Source organism: Podarcis erhardii, assembly GCF_964252035.2.
Source record: "Podarcis erhardii genome assembly, chromosome: 4".
In the NCBI taxonomy this organism is placed as follows: domain Eukaryota; kingdom Metazoa; phylum Chordata; class Lepidosauria; order Squamata; family Lacertidae; genus Podarcis; species Podarcis erhardii.
Genome location: NC_138508.1, coordinates 43,396,340 through 43,410,403, shown reverse-complemented (window position 1 = coordinate 43,410,403; position 14,064 = coordinate 43,396,340). Strand labels below are relative to the sequence as shown.

At 42.2% G+C, this 14,064-nt stretch overlaps 2 protein-coding genes across 3 annotated transcripts in view; both read left to right on the top strand.

Moving 5' to 3' along the window:
* Window positions 1–14,064, top strand: part of POGLUT1 (protein O-glucosyltransferase 1) — a 366,888-nt gene that overhangs the window by 87,541 nt on the left and 265,283 nt on the right. The window lies entirely within an intron of this gene.
* On the top strand, window positions 850–14,046 carry PDZK1 (PDZ domain containing 1). Of its 2 annotated transcripts, none has more exons than XM_081858483.1 (10): window positions 850–1,340; window positions 2,252–2,310; window positions 4,740–4,951; window positions 5,867–6,113; window positions 7,334–7,470; window positions 9,092–9,287; window positions 10,071–10,267; window positions 11,119–11,307; window positions 12,515–12,814; window positions 13,391–14,046. In XM_081858483.1, exons 3-10 carry the CDS (start codon window positions 4,742–4,744, stop codon window positions 13,448–13,450), a joined length of 1,536 nt encoding a protein of 511 aa, XP_081714609.1. In that variant the 5' UTR covers window positions 850–1,340; window positions 2,252–2,310; window positions 4,740–4,741; the 3' UTR covers window positions 13,451–14,046. The 2 variants fall into 2 exon arrangements, with proteins under 2 accessions (XP_081714609.1, XP_081714610.1); XM_081858484.1 differs by having other exon boundaries at window positions 2,243–2,310.

Sequence of the window (14,064 nt, the reverse complement as noted above, 5' to 3'; positions counted from 1 at the left end):
AGAGGTTGGATGGCCATCTGTCATGGATGCTTTAGTAAGATATTCATGTATTGCAGGGGGTTGGCTTGGATGACCTTCAGGGTTACCACCCAACACGACAATTCTATGATTCTGTAACAGTTTAAAAAGCCATGTAGAGGGCACATGAAGAAAGACCTCTGATTTAGACTAGAAGATGTGGAATATTGATGTGTGTTTTAATCTGTGTTTACTTTATCACTGATTTTAAATTTCTTGACTGTTTTAAGTAGTTGTTTTTATTGATAACTTTATTCTTTTTGTAAACCACTTTGAGGCTTTTCACAATGAAGTGGCACATACATTTTGTGAAATAAATAATTTACACCACATTTGAAGCGCATGAGAACTGTAGTTCACACACACACACACACACACAGAGAGAGAGAGAGAGAGAGAGAGAGAGAGAGAGAGAGAGAGAGAGAGAGAGAGTTTGATTTTCCAACACCCTTAACAAATTACAACTCCCAGTATTTGAGTTTTTGTAGGGGGGACAACATATGGTTTAAATGCATGGGGTATGTACACAGCCTAGGTTTCAGAGTGTGGGGAACAAAATAGGCAGGTAAATTTCCAGGATTAGCAAAACAGACTGTAATCTCAAAGCATTCTAAACTGACTTTTCCACAGCCCCTCCTTAGAAATCTCTGCAGAAGTTGGCAATGCTTAAATTTCCTTGATCTTATGAGCCTAACCTAGCAGGAAGATTTTAATAACTTTTCTGTGCTATTACTGCCTGTGCCTTGTTTATCACTCTGCAGCACTTAATGGTGATTTCTTTTCATTCCGTTTTTACAACACTGTCTGTCAGAGCACTCTGTACCTTCATGGCGTTAAGCAAGCCAGTACTTCCCCTGCCCTCTTCCAGCCTGGAGCAGAAACGAAGGGCATCTCTGCACTCCAAATCTATTGCATATAGGTTTTATATCAGCTTAACCAGTTTCATTTCTCCCCAAGGATCCTGGAGATTGTAGGGCTAATAATTCTGTTAGTGGCATAGTGATTGGAATTACAGAGACAACTACCTGAAGGCAGAACTTAAGAACTCCTTTGGTTCTCTTTTCTGGGTTAAAGATCCCTTGCTTTTTTCTTGCAGAACGATTCCTCCCAGGTTCCCTGGCTAGAGGAAATCACCACTAAGCCAGTTTAAGTCTGCGTTGGATAAGCCCTAAAGGTTTACAGGTGCTTCATGGGAATTAGGTCAGTAGCTTTGCTGGAAAAGGGAACGAGAGCGGGTGTGGATTCATCCAAGCAGTGCTATGGTCCTGGAGCCAGATATTACCTCCCTGGTTAAGAGACCACAGAGGCCTCACTCTGGCAAGGTATCTCGTTTTATTATATTCAACATTTCAAAATATGATTGAGCGTGCAAACGAAAAGCTGATCTTACGAATGCATATTGGTGCTCTTATTGTGGGAGAGCCAAATGTCATGCTGTTGTGTGATCATTTCTAGATATCCGAGATCGAATGTGGCCCACCCTTTTGGGGGGTATACTTTGATCCGCAAAGTGGGAGTAAAGATACAGTGTCATGACTGTGAGTAGGCCGGGGCCTTGGATTATTCAGCCCTGATGAAATAGCCAGGTTGCGTTTTGTCTGCATCCTTTTTTTATATGAGATGCTTTTGATGAATTACTTTGCTGCGAGACCAGTTCTGCATAAGTCTTAGGTCCATAATGCAGTATCTCTGGTCCCGCTCAGCTCTGGGAGGAAACAGGAAGGGTGGGTGTCAACCATAGGTAGGCCTGCATCAACTCCCCCCCCCCCAAAAAAAAAAATAGGATGAAAGATGACAGCATAGTTTATATGTGTAGATGCAAATTTAAAGAGACCTACAGTAATTTAAACTGAAGTACAATAATAGTCTTATAGTGGGGGACATTCTGAACTGCTGTGCTTGTTCCGGCACTAATCCCGGTGCCGAATATTGATGTGCAACTTCAAGGCCCCTGTTCTCCATTAGGGCTCTTTTAATTCGGACTTGGGCTGTCCTTTTAATTCAGAGTGAGACACGTGGCTGCTCTTGGCTGCGATCCATGTGAGAATCTTGGCACCTGTGATGCATTACTAAGGAGGAATCCAAAGTTTCTGAGGAAAGCCCAATGCTCAGCTGAGAGGTGTGGGGGTGGAGAAAAGATTGGTTATCAAGAAGGCGAACAAATGCAAAGAAGCCTGTTAAATAAATCATCTTTTAAATCAACCTTTGTTCATTTGAAATGTAGCTGTGCATACTGGTACAGCAGCATGAGAGACTGCAGAAGAAAATTCTGAGGGCAAACTACACAAGCAGGTAAATTTTTTTCCCTGACTTCTCTCCTTCAGATTTTGTTGTGTGTTGTTGTTGTTTTTTAAATGATTGCTGGATTTTGGGTCAAGGTTCCTGCCTTATCACTTTCATGTAACTCTGAGAGCTAGAAACTTGTGTGTAATATATATGCAAATGATAAGAATCACTGGAATCCATCTGATTCCACATGCTGAAATTTTATTTATTTATTTAGAGTTTCTCAAATTTGATTGCACTATGTTTATTAAAAGTGTGTGCCCCTTTTATTGCAAATTAGCTATGAAAAGAAGGAATAAGCACACATTATGCTGACTGTGCATAGATCATAAGGGAGTGGGATCATGCTTGCTGGCTTCCTAGCCTATGCACACCTGTAAATGAGCTTGCTTGCATTACAGAGCCCTGTCTATTCTGTTCCTGATCGCATTTGGGCTCTCACACATGTTATGATGAACATTTGTAGAGGGCAGAGGTGGGACCCATGGGGTGATCCTGCTCCCACCTTCAACAAAACATAGGAAGACCCTATAGATAGTACTTGTCAAGCAAGTGGGCTTGTATTAAGCTAGAACTGCTAGTTTGTGGTTGGAGCTTTTTTTATATAAAAAAATGCAGGTGTTCGTTTTATTAAATAATATGACTAGGGAGCCAGGAATCAGCTGTTCAGTGGTAATTAGAATGACAAGAATAATACGTGCAGGGAAGCAGAATGCCACTTAGTCCAATCTTCCACTCATTAACCATCATCTCTTTACATATTAACTACATCATCTAGATTATAGTATACTACCAGCAAAGCAGGGGTGAGCAAAGTACACAATTATTACAGAGCACTGGAACTGCAGCATCATTACTAAGCTGCCCTGCTCCTCTGGAGTGGGGAACAGGTTCAGCAGAATTTAACTTAGCTTATTAGCCAACAACTATTTGTGGTTACCACCTATCCCTTACCCTTGCACAGTGGGAGGACTCAGGCAGAGAACTTGGTCTTTCAGTTAGCACTGGGCTTTGTAAAGAGGTTTTACCCTTACCTCAAATAGAATAAGAGCTCATCTCTCCTCTAAGATATCCCACCTGAGCCCAATGAGAATATTGTTCCATTTCTGGTTGTCCCCTCAACTCCTTCTAATAGAAGTGTAGTCAATAAGAAAAAGAGAGTCTTCTCCACCATGGCATCTGGATTATGAAGTATTTGCCCCAGAGAGCTTCATCCGGCTGCCCCCCCCCCCCTTCATTGCCTGCTTTTAAGAGGCCACTGAAAAATGTGTTATTTGAGTTTGTGTATTTCTTTGATTTTCCTATGATTGTTTTCCCCCCTGCTGTTTTTATTTGTTCTGGTTAATTTTTTGTTCCATTTCATTTAGTTACGATGTGTTAAGATAAAACACGATAAGCTGCCTTGAAGTAGGCATTTTGCCTAGAAAGGAATGTGCATTTTACTATAAATAAACCTGCAAGCAGCGTGCATGAGAGACTCCTGTTATTTCTTACCTTTTCCAAACAACAGTTCAAAGGCCTCTTTTCTCAAGCCCTCTTCAATTTACTGTATAGGAACTCCGGGAAAAGAGAGAGGATTTTTTGTGCTATATGCTGGATGGAGGGATGGTTGCCATTCATTTGTTCTGGCAACCAGATTTGTGGAATCCTGCCTATGAATTCTATGCTTTCTTTCATCATATGCCTAAGATTTGCTTTCTCACACTGGGCTCACACTGCTGGCTCTGCTGAATAAGCTGCACACTATCCCCGATTTCTGTGTGTTATCTATAGTTATCTGCAGGGGGGAAGCCAACATGCATAGGCTTCCCCCCTAAAGACATCCATGAGTAGCATGTGGACATCTGGAGTACAACTGAGAGATGCCATGTGGCTTTGAAAGCAGGATCAGTGGCATGGCCCCACTGCCCCTTGGACATACAAATAATGAGGGAACTAAGCTGTCACTGTAAGAGATGCTGTGGTCCTCGCCAGCCCTGTGATAGCCTTGGCTAGTTGGTGATTCAGTCAATATGTGTTTGTGCTGTATAAGAGGCCTGAACCAAGTGTGAGTTGCTATGTGCAAATGAGAGGGAATGATAAACAATTAAAAGAAATCATTAATGAGTAGCTTGTGTCGTTTATTCTAGTAATGTGTGATGTCTACATAGTATTTTCAAAGAAAATTTTTGCTAAAGTGCTATGAATAATCAGGGCATCAATTTATCTCTCATAGAAAAATAATCCAGATTAATCAGTATCTTCTTCTCTGTCCCCACAAAAAAATCAAAACCTGGAATTGTCTCTGTATTTCTATAATTGTCCTGGTTCCTTTTATGAGCACCTTCTTTGGCTCATTTCACTGGACTAGTTTTCCTTAACAAGGCTCTTTTTCCTTCTATGAGCATCTTTGCCAACAGAGTAATATATATTATATTTTTTATCCCTTGTGACAGAAATGATGTCTCCTCTTCGGCCCAGGGAATGCAAACTGACCAGAAAAGAGGCAGAGAACTATGGATTCTGTCTGCGCCTTGAGAAATATAAAACAGGGCACTTGATCCGGAATGTGGCAAAGGGGAGTCCAGCTGAGAAGGCTGGCCTGAAAGATGGAGACAGAGTCCTGAGGGTCAATGGGATTTTTGTAGACAAAGAAGATCATGGAACGGTATAGAACAATTTCATTTGGGGGCCCTTTCTACTGCCAGACAAACAGGAAATATTGGTACACCATGCGGCCTGACCCCGGACTTTTTGTTGATGGGTGACATCAACAAAAAGAGGGAGTCTGAGAGTATGCGATAGATCCACCGACTTTTAGTCACACCCATCGTGGACATGTGGCCTCTGAGGGGTTAGCCAAGGGTGAATGTGGCCCTCAGGACTTAGCTCCAGGGCCATGACTAAAAAGGCCATGCTTCTAGCCATAGGCAACCTCTCTTTTCATGAAACATGCAGCAGGGCCTTTTAATATTGAGAGCAGCCTTAACTGGCAAGCAGTTTATACAGACTGAACTGCTCCCTGTGGCATGTTTGTCCCATTACATTTAATAAGATTTACTCCTGGGTAACCCATGTGCATAGGGCTGGAACCTTTGGGCATATATAACTTGCAGGTCTCCACTCACAACACTACAGTTTCCTAGAGAGGAATTGACTATTAAACCCATTTGTATCCTTAGTGTAGATATATCATTAGAGAAAACAAAACAAATTCCTTCCAGTAGCACCTTAAAGACCAACTAAGTCAGTTCTTGGTATGGTCTTTAAGGTGCTACTGGAAGGAATTTGTTTTGTTTTGACTATGGCAGACCAACACGGCTACCTATCTGTAACATATCATTAGAGATTTGCTACACCAAACGTTTTCTGTTTCCCCCCTTCCAGCATGGGCACCCAGAGGTAACTTTATGGGATTCCTGGATTGTGACTACTCTATTTTGTCCCCAATATGTATTGCACGTATCCTCCAGTCTCCTTTGTCAGTAGGTCTCCTCTTGTACAAGGCAACAGGAAATACCTAGATGAGCTATTTTACTACTACCTGTGATTACTACTGAAATGCTCATTCTGCCCCATACAGGTGGCTGATTTAGTTAGGGAAAGTGTGGACTCTGTATCATTCCTTGTTTTGGATGAAAAATCTTATGAAGGTGCACATAAGGAAGGGGTCAATTTTGAAGAGTTGGGTCAAACATTACCAGTCCAGCAGCAAGCGGAAAACACTTCAGTTGTGACAAATGGAGAACCTGGCCCAGTTGCACATCCCCGCCTCTGCTATCTGGTGAAAGAAAGAAACAGCTATGGCTTCTCTCTGAAGACAACGGAAGGTGAGAACAATAAGCATAGACAATGCACATGTAGCATTATATAATATTCATTGTATGCATTCTGGAGGTGGCGGTGGGCTTGGTAGTTCAATACAATTTCTTTATGTTGCTTTCATATAAAGCACATGTTCCCAACCCCTTTGTTGAAGACCATTATTTGGATTGTGAGTTCTCATGGTAATGAAATGAAAAGGTATTCGAATTAATCTGAAACTCTGCTGAAGTGCCAGAAGGAACAGCACAAACCTTCTGGAAATATAAAGGCTTTGGTTGAAAACATTTCAGCTACAGGGACAGGCTAGCACATACATTTTCCCCCTACAGCTGATTCACACATCACACAGCATCTGCATGGTTTTCCAATTAAATGAGATGTGGGGCAGCAGAGTGTAGCATTTTAGGGGGTGAAAATTAATTTTGGCAAATTTCTTCAGTGAGGGGTCTTACAATTATGTTTTTGGGTGTGAGAAATACAAATCTTTTTGTGATTAGACAACATTTAGCTTGGTAAGTCTATATTTGATGAAGGCGCAGATAAGCTGCTTTTAGAAAACAAAAGATTTTAAATTTCACCTTCTGAAAATCTCAGGTAATGTGGAATTATAATAAAAACTAATAATAATAATATGACTGCAAGTACCTGGCAATGGAAGTGTCTTCCACAATAACAGCAAGAGAACTGAGGTGGATGCAATATATCTGCTTTTTGTCGCAACTCTTGAAAATTATATCCAAGGGTATAAAGAAAGATCTCTATCTAGGTATTTTTACCGTGTTTCATGCTGGCAGTCACTGGCACATTTTGTAACTGCCCAAGAAAGACTTGTTCCTTTCAAGACAGGAAGCACTTACTTTTGGCAATACAATCATAAGCCAGGTGCTAATAAACAATGGGAAAACAAGTCGTATTTAATAAACAACTATTCTTGCTGGTGGAAATCATCAACCAACATAAACAAGTATAATAATCCTCCCCACAGCAGTGTTGAACATGGCATAAAGAAAGGTTGGGCTTCAGAGGATGAATGGCTTCCCTCTTGAATTCCTGCGGCATAGAAAGAAGACATGGTTATTTCCAGTTGGATCACACGTTTACTACCATTTCATATGTTCCTTGAACAAAACGTCTCAAGCCTACAGGGCTCCTATTGTTATGCCATTGCTGAGTAACACAGAACATGGCGAGTTATTTAGATCTGTCCTGGTTCTGTCTATTCCAGGTCAGAAGGGATTGTTCATTATAGATTTGGCCCCACAAGGACCAGCTGCATTGGCCGGAGTGCAGCCCAATGACCGCCTGATCGAAATCAATGGAGAGAACGTGGAAAACGACACTCATGAGGAAGTAGTCGAGAAGGTATCTCCAAGCCTAAACCTCAATACCTCAGTCTCCACCCTGTTCCTCAATCTTTGGTTAGCTTTTCCCCCACAGATCTAAGATTGTGGTCCTGAAGGAATGCAGGCAACCATTTTCCCAGCATTAACTCATCACAGTACAGTGGTACCTCGGGTTAAGAACTGAATTCATTCTGGAGGTCCGTTCTTAACCTGAAACTGTTCTTAACCTGAGGTACCACTTTAGCTAATGGGGCCTCCCACTGCCGCCACCGCACGATTTCTGTTCTCATCCTGAATCAAAGTTCTTAACCTGAGGTACTATTTCTGGGTTAGCGGAGTCTGTAACCTGAAGCGTCTGTAACCCGAGGTACTACTGTATGTATCTGTCTGCTTAAGCATAGGAACATAAGCTGCCCAAGTCAGACGGTTGCTCCATATTACTTGGTATTATCTATATTCACTGGCAGTTGCTCTTCAGGCCTGTCCTACCTGGAGATGCCAGACACTGAACCTGGGACCTCCTGCATGCAAAGCAGATGCTCTACCACCGAGTTTCATTAATCATGACAGGTGGATTACCCTGGCCATCTGTTAAAGTTGGCCTCAGGACAAAAACGGTCCCCCACCTCTGCAAGTGGCGCTGTGGTCTAAACCACTGAGGCTCTTGGACTTGCCAATTAGAAGGTCAGCGGTTCAAATCCCCGTGACAGAGCGAGCTCCCATTGCTCTGACCCAGCTCCTGCCAACCTAGCAGTTCGAAAGCACACCAGTGCATCTAGATAAATAGGTACCACTGTGGCAGGAAGGAAAACAGCGTTTCCATGCGCTCTGGCTTCTGTCACAGTGTCCTGTTGTGCCAGTAGCGGATTAGTCATGCTGGCCACATGACCCGGAAAGCTGTCTGTGGGTATAGGCAGAGGTAAAGGACCCCTGGACAGTTACGTCCAGTCAAAGGCGACTATGCGGTTGCAGCGCTCCTCTAGCTTTCAGGCCGAGGGAGCTGGTGTTTGTCCACAGACAGCTTTCCGGGTCATGTGGCCAGCATGACTAATCCGCTACTGGCACAACAGGACACTGTGACAGAAGCCAGAGCGCATGGAAACGCTGTTTTCCTTCCTGCCACAGTGGTACCTATTTATCTAGATGCACTGGTGTGCTTTCGAACTGCTAGGTTGGCAGGAGCTGGGTCAGAGCAATGGGCCTCTAAAGTATTTAACAGCTAAAACTTATTTCTAATAGTTTCCCCAGCCCAGCCCATCCACAGGGCTGAGTGACTGGTGTCTAGCTATCTACTGTCATGCCTTCCACTCAAATTGCATAAGTAGTAGATTTAGTGCTGAAAAATTTGTGTTAGTGTTAAGTACTCAGATCCAAAGTGAATAAATAGGTGGGCCATGTCTGAATGTGGAAGAGCAATCAAACATACACTCCAGACACTATAGGCTTCATAAATGCAGTTCAGAACAATTTAAGCCTTACTTATGAAAATGCCATCAGAAAGGATGTTTTATGCTGACTAGGGATTTCCAAGGTCACCTCATCCACATCAGCACTTTGAATATAAAATGCTCCTCAGCCCTGTCCCACTGTTTGGCATGGCTGAAGTACTACCTCTAAGCACTGTATGTCTGCGTTACCAGGTGAGGAGGTCTGGAAATCGACTTGTGTTTCTGGTGTCAAATAAAGAAACCGATCAGTATTACAAGAGCCAGAACATGCAGCTGAGGAGAGAAATGGCAAGTTTGAAATTATTACCCCACAAACCCCGAAGGCTGGAGCTTGCAAAAGGAAAAAATGGTTATGGATTCTACCTGAGAATGGAACAGAATGGTAAAGGTATGATCTATCTTATTACATTTATGAAACACCTTATCCCATACAAGTGTGATGAATATGTGCAAAAATTATAAAATTCATTAAAAATTGCATTTCTGCCACGGCTCTCCATTTGTGGAATACACATTTATATATCAGGCAAGAACCTTCTTCTTCAATCAGGCCTTTGACTAACATCCTATATCCTTTTAAATGTGCTTGTAGGGAAGGAGTGGGGGTTATTTGCTTGTTGTTGTTTTCTTGTTTTTATTATGTATTTTGTGTTTTTTCTCTTGTAATTTTATGCTGTTAACCACCCTGAGATCTACAGATGAAGGGTGGTATACAAATTTAATAAATATATAAACAATCACATTCACTCAGTAAAAGTTAATACAGCAGCAGCAGCAAAAATAACTGCTAGACCCACCCCCCCAGTATGACTGTGTGAACAGATGTGCTTTATGCTGTCATCTTAAAAATGGCAGGTGGGGATAGAGCATTATTTATTTGGTCTAATCCAGCCTGGATCATCTAATGTTCTTAATAGAAAATGATTTCCCCGAGTTTATAATCAAACAGAATTCGGATCTGAGAAATCTGGAGCCCAATCAATTTCTCTCTTTCACCTGGAAAATGCTGCAGTGCCACTTTGCTGCTAGTGTAACTCGCACTTCTTGAGAAGGCAGCATTTTGTGAGGTAGTCAAACAACATTAAAAGACCTAAGCCACAGGTATGGTCTTAAACGAAAACCCACTAAGGCACTTTACCAAGTAACAGGCCTTTCTTATTTTTGTGTACAGGTCACTTAATTAAGGACATTGATTCTGGCAGCCCTGCAGCCGAAGTTGGTCTCAAGGACAACGACATCCTGGTGGCTGTCAATGGAGAGTCGGTTGAAGCACTGGACCACGAGGCTGTCGTGGAGAAGATCAGGAAGTCTGGTGAAAAAACTGTGCTGCTGGTGGTGGATGACGAAACCGACGCCATGTACAAAATGGTAACAGACACAGTTGCGCACAAGCACGACTAACTTGGAAGTCACATGATGAGCAAAACGATGGGGGTAACCAGATGGCTGCAGCAAACTGTAGTTACATAGTGCAAGCATAGAAATTGGTAACATATGCAGAGAATGCCAACTTTAATTCTTTTTATAAGCAAGTTTCTAGGTTGGAAGGATTAGCCTGAAAGTCTGGCAGAGATTCAGAAGCCACAGGTGGAAGCTGAGAAGGCTTGGCAGGGTGTGGAACTTCCTACATTGCTATATTTTTCCTCCCCTTTTGGCAAAATGACTCATACCAAATTAGCAAATATATACCAGCTCCTCTTTTCCTGGTGCAGAATTCTGATTATCTGTATGCAAACTTTCAATTTTTGAAAAATTCATGGAATATTGCCAGCTGAACATATAGGCACCAAGTAGGTATAGATGCATTTATATTATTTTGCTTATGTTATAAATTGTTGGAGGCTATTTGTGTGTTTTTTTGGGGGGGGATAGATATAAAGTATTTAATGACATGACTCAAAGCAGAGTAAAATTTTCACTCTTTCTTCAACAGTTGGAGGGTCAAAATGTCAGAGCCAGTTTATTCCACCCACACAAGTTCCTGCATCATTCTCTGTGGTGTGCTTATAAATTGATAAGATATAGGGAACGGAGGAAAGGAGGGACTGAACGTGTCATCTGCTATTACAGAAGAGAGAAGCAAGAGATTTGCAAATATTTAGTGGCAAATATTGCTCATTATATCCCAAAATGTGTGAGGGAGGTTTTATCGTCACACGATGTTTGGTAGCAATGTGTATTTTGCAATGAATGCTTTTTTTCCCCTTTTGGTTACTAAGGCTAAGATATCCCCATGCCTCTACTATCACACAACACCGGTGCAATCTCCATGTGAGGCTGAAGTGCCAACATGTCATACGGCAAAAGAGCATCACAAGCCCAGACTCTGCTATCTGGTAAAGGGTCCCAGTGGCTTTGGCTTCCGTCTGAATGCCATCAAAGGTTTGCCTGGCCAGTTCATCAAAGAGGTATTAATCTAATCCATATGCTGGTGAAATAAACATGCCAAATATGAGCAGCAGCTGCCCAACCCTTCTGCTCCAGAGGTGCACAATGCAGGGACCACTTTCAGTCTAGCCTTGCCCCAGGCTTGCACTTTTTGCTGCTGCATTGGCACAAGGAGGAGCATGACAGACTCATGCACAATATTAAGAGTTGAAAGAAGCTTTTAAAAATTATTTAAATTTATATAATTACAGTTATAGCAAAAAGTCACCCATTCTGTGCATATATTACATCATGCTTAGGTTAGACATCAACGCCAGTCCTCTTTTATGATGCAAATTCTGATAAATACAAGGAATCAAAGTTTTCTAAACAATTCATATTATTTCTTCCATTCCATAACTGTTTAGATCACATTCAGTTACTCCGTACTGTTAAGCCCCAGATTTTTTTCCTCACCACTGATCTATTGACAGCATTCTATCCGTTTTTCATGCCATGGTAAGCAGCTGCAAGCATATGAAACCCCAAACCTGTGCATTGCACAGTATCTTGATGTTTCACAAATTGCCACCAGAAATCGACAGCCAGTTATTTCTTTGACATTCACTTGAATTCCATCCAAATCTTGCGATGTCTTATTCTCGTCGTTTTTAACTTCACGTCAAACCTTCTCTCGGGACCTTATCCATTTCTGTGCTACCACTTCTTTTGTGCCACCTGCTAGCTAAGAACGTGACCATTGATTTTGTTTTCAAACTCCCATGCTCGAAATCCACATGTGAAAATAAATAAAAGTAAAAACCGCTCTCTGAAGCCTCACTACAGCTGTGCTTAAAAGAGGGTGGGTGGTGCTTCATAGAGAGGGTTGGCAAAGTGCTCTCTGAAGAGCTCCCCCAGCTAAAAATCACTGTAGTCATATTTAAAGGAAGGTTGGGGTGAGCTGGGAGAGAGTAGGCTATGGGTGGGTGAGATGTAAAGGGAGTAGGGGTTGGCAAAGAGGTTGGCAGGTAGGTGGGGTGGGTGAGCACAGCAAGCAATGGCAGCACCCCCGGGAAGGAAATAGCATCTCACTACTTTTAACTATTGCATTTCATTAATTGTATCTTCACAGTGTACAAAGCTTCCTAGCCTGCAGTAATTTAGTGGTCAGAACTACCCCTTACCATACTCTGCCCACCCACTTTCAAGCAATAAAATGCCTGGCTTTTTAATACGATATAATTTCAGGTAAAGGAGGGTGGCCCAGCAGAAAGAGCAGGGCTGCAAATCAATGACATCGTAATAGAAGTCAACGGTGCAAACGTGGAGAATGAAGATTATGACGATGTCGTGGCAAGAATCCATCATGGTGGAAACAAGCTGAAACTAGTAGTATGTGGAGAAGAAGCTTATCAGTACTTCAAGGCCCAGAATATGCCCGTCACTACCCCCATGGCAGATCCACCAGACAGCAGTAGTGACCCTCCTGCTTACACAGAGATACAAGCCCCAGAGCCAGATGGACCATTGCCAGAACCACGAGAGAGGGTGAGTTACCTTCTTTATAAAGGCTGAGGAAAGGGATCTGCTCAAGGCTGCAGTCCTAAGTTTGCTTATTTGGACAAAAACCTAAATTAAATCACTGGTATTCATTTCCAAGTTTATATGGCTAGGTTGCAAATAAGTGGTCCTATGATTTGGCCAGAACAACTATGGACATGGCATGGCTGGGCTTATGCTCAGACTATGCTTAAATCACAGAATGACTAAGCCTTGTGGTTATACTGCTAATAATGCTCAGTTATTGCTGTTTCTTCTGACCTGGTTTGCATGTAACTTTAAGCCAAACCATGGCTTAGCATGAACAAGCAAATGTGCTCGTTCCGGGGGGGGGGGGGATTGTGCCCTCAGCACTCTTCCCCCAGCCCTGCTGCTGCTACGCTCCTTAGAGCTAAGCTATGGTTTGGCTGAGTGTTACATCTGAACCCATTTTTTCTGGGTTTCCTGCACAAGGCCAGAAATTTGCACATTTCCTTGTTTGTGCAAACTGGGCCAATATTCCAGACTAGATCAGACAGCTGCTGGGAGCGTTTCTTAATGTTTACTGTTTTTTTCTCTCTCTAGGCTAACTCGTCCTCCTCTTCACTCTCAGTTGCTTCTGAAGATGATGATACCAAATTGTAATGCCGGGGTCAAGTACCTTCCCATGGTAGTGCCCAAAAGGGAATAGTATTCTGAAGCAGAGTTACAAATATTACTGCTTAGAAAATGTTGGCTACTCTCTTGTGCATGCTTACTTGAAACAAAGGCCCATTGAACAAACAAACATGTATAGGATTGGACTGCTAGATAACATGGCTTTCAGGTGAGGAAGGGATCCTACTGGATTCCGACCTCATTTTTGTTAAGCTGCAGGCTTTTTCCATGTGGACCAGGACTGCATGCATTAAGAATGTTACTGTGTTGATTGCAGCCAAAGCTTCCTAATGGAAAATGGTGAGTGAATACCTACCATGCATATGTACACTTACTATATCCCAATTAAATCAAGAATCATTCTTATTAACATTTATTGCTCATATAATGTGAACCATTAACCAAAGCAACTATTAATGTGTAGTCATTTTAGTACAAACTAATTTTAGGCTTTGTTGCCCAACATTTGAACACTTTGAAAACACTGCAGTGTATCAGTTATGGACCGGCATTTCTACATTGGTTGATTTCACAGTATTAATTCCATTTTAAGTTTTAAAATAAATTGTTTCACGGTAGTCTGATCTGTGTCTGCAGCGTAT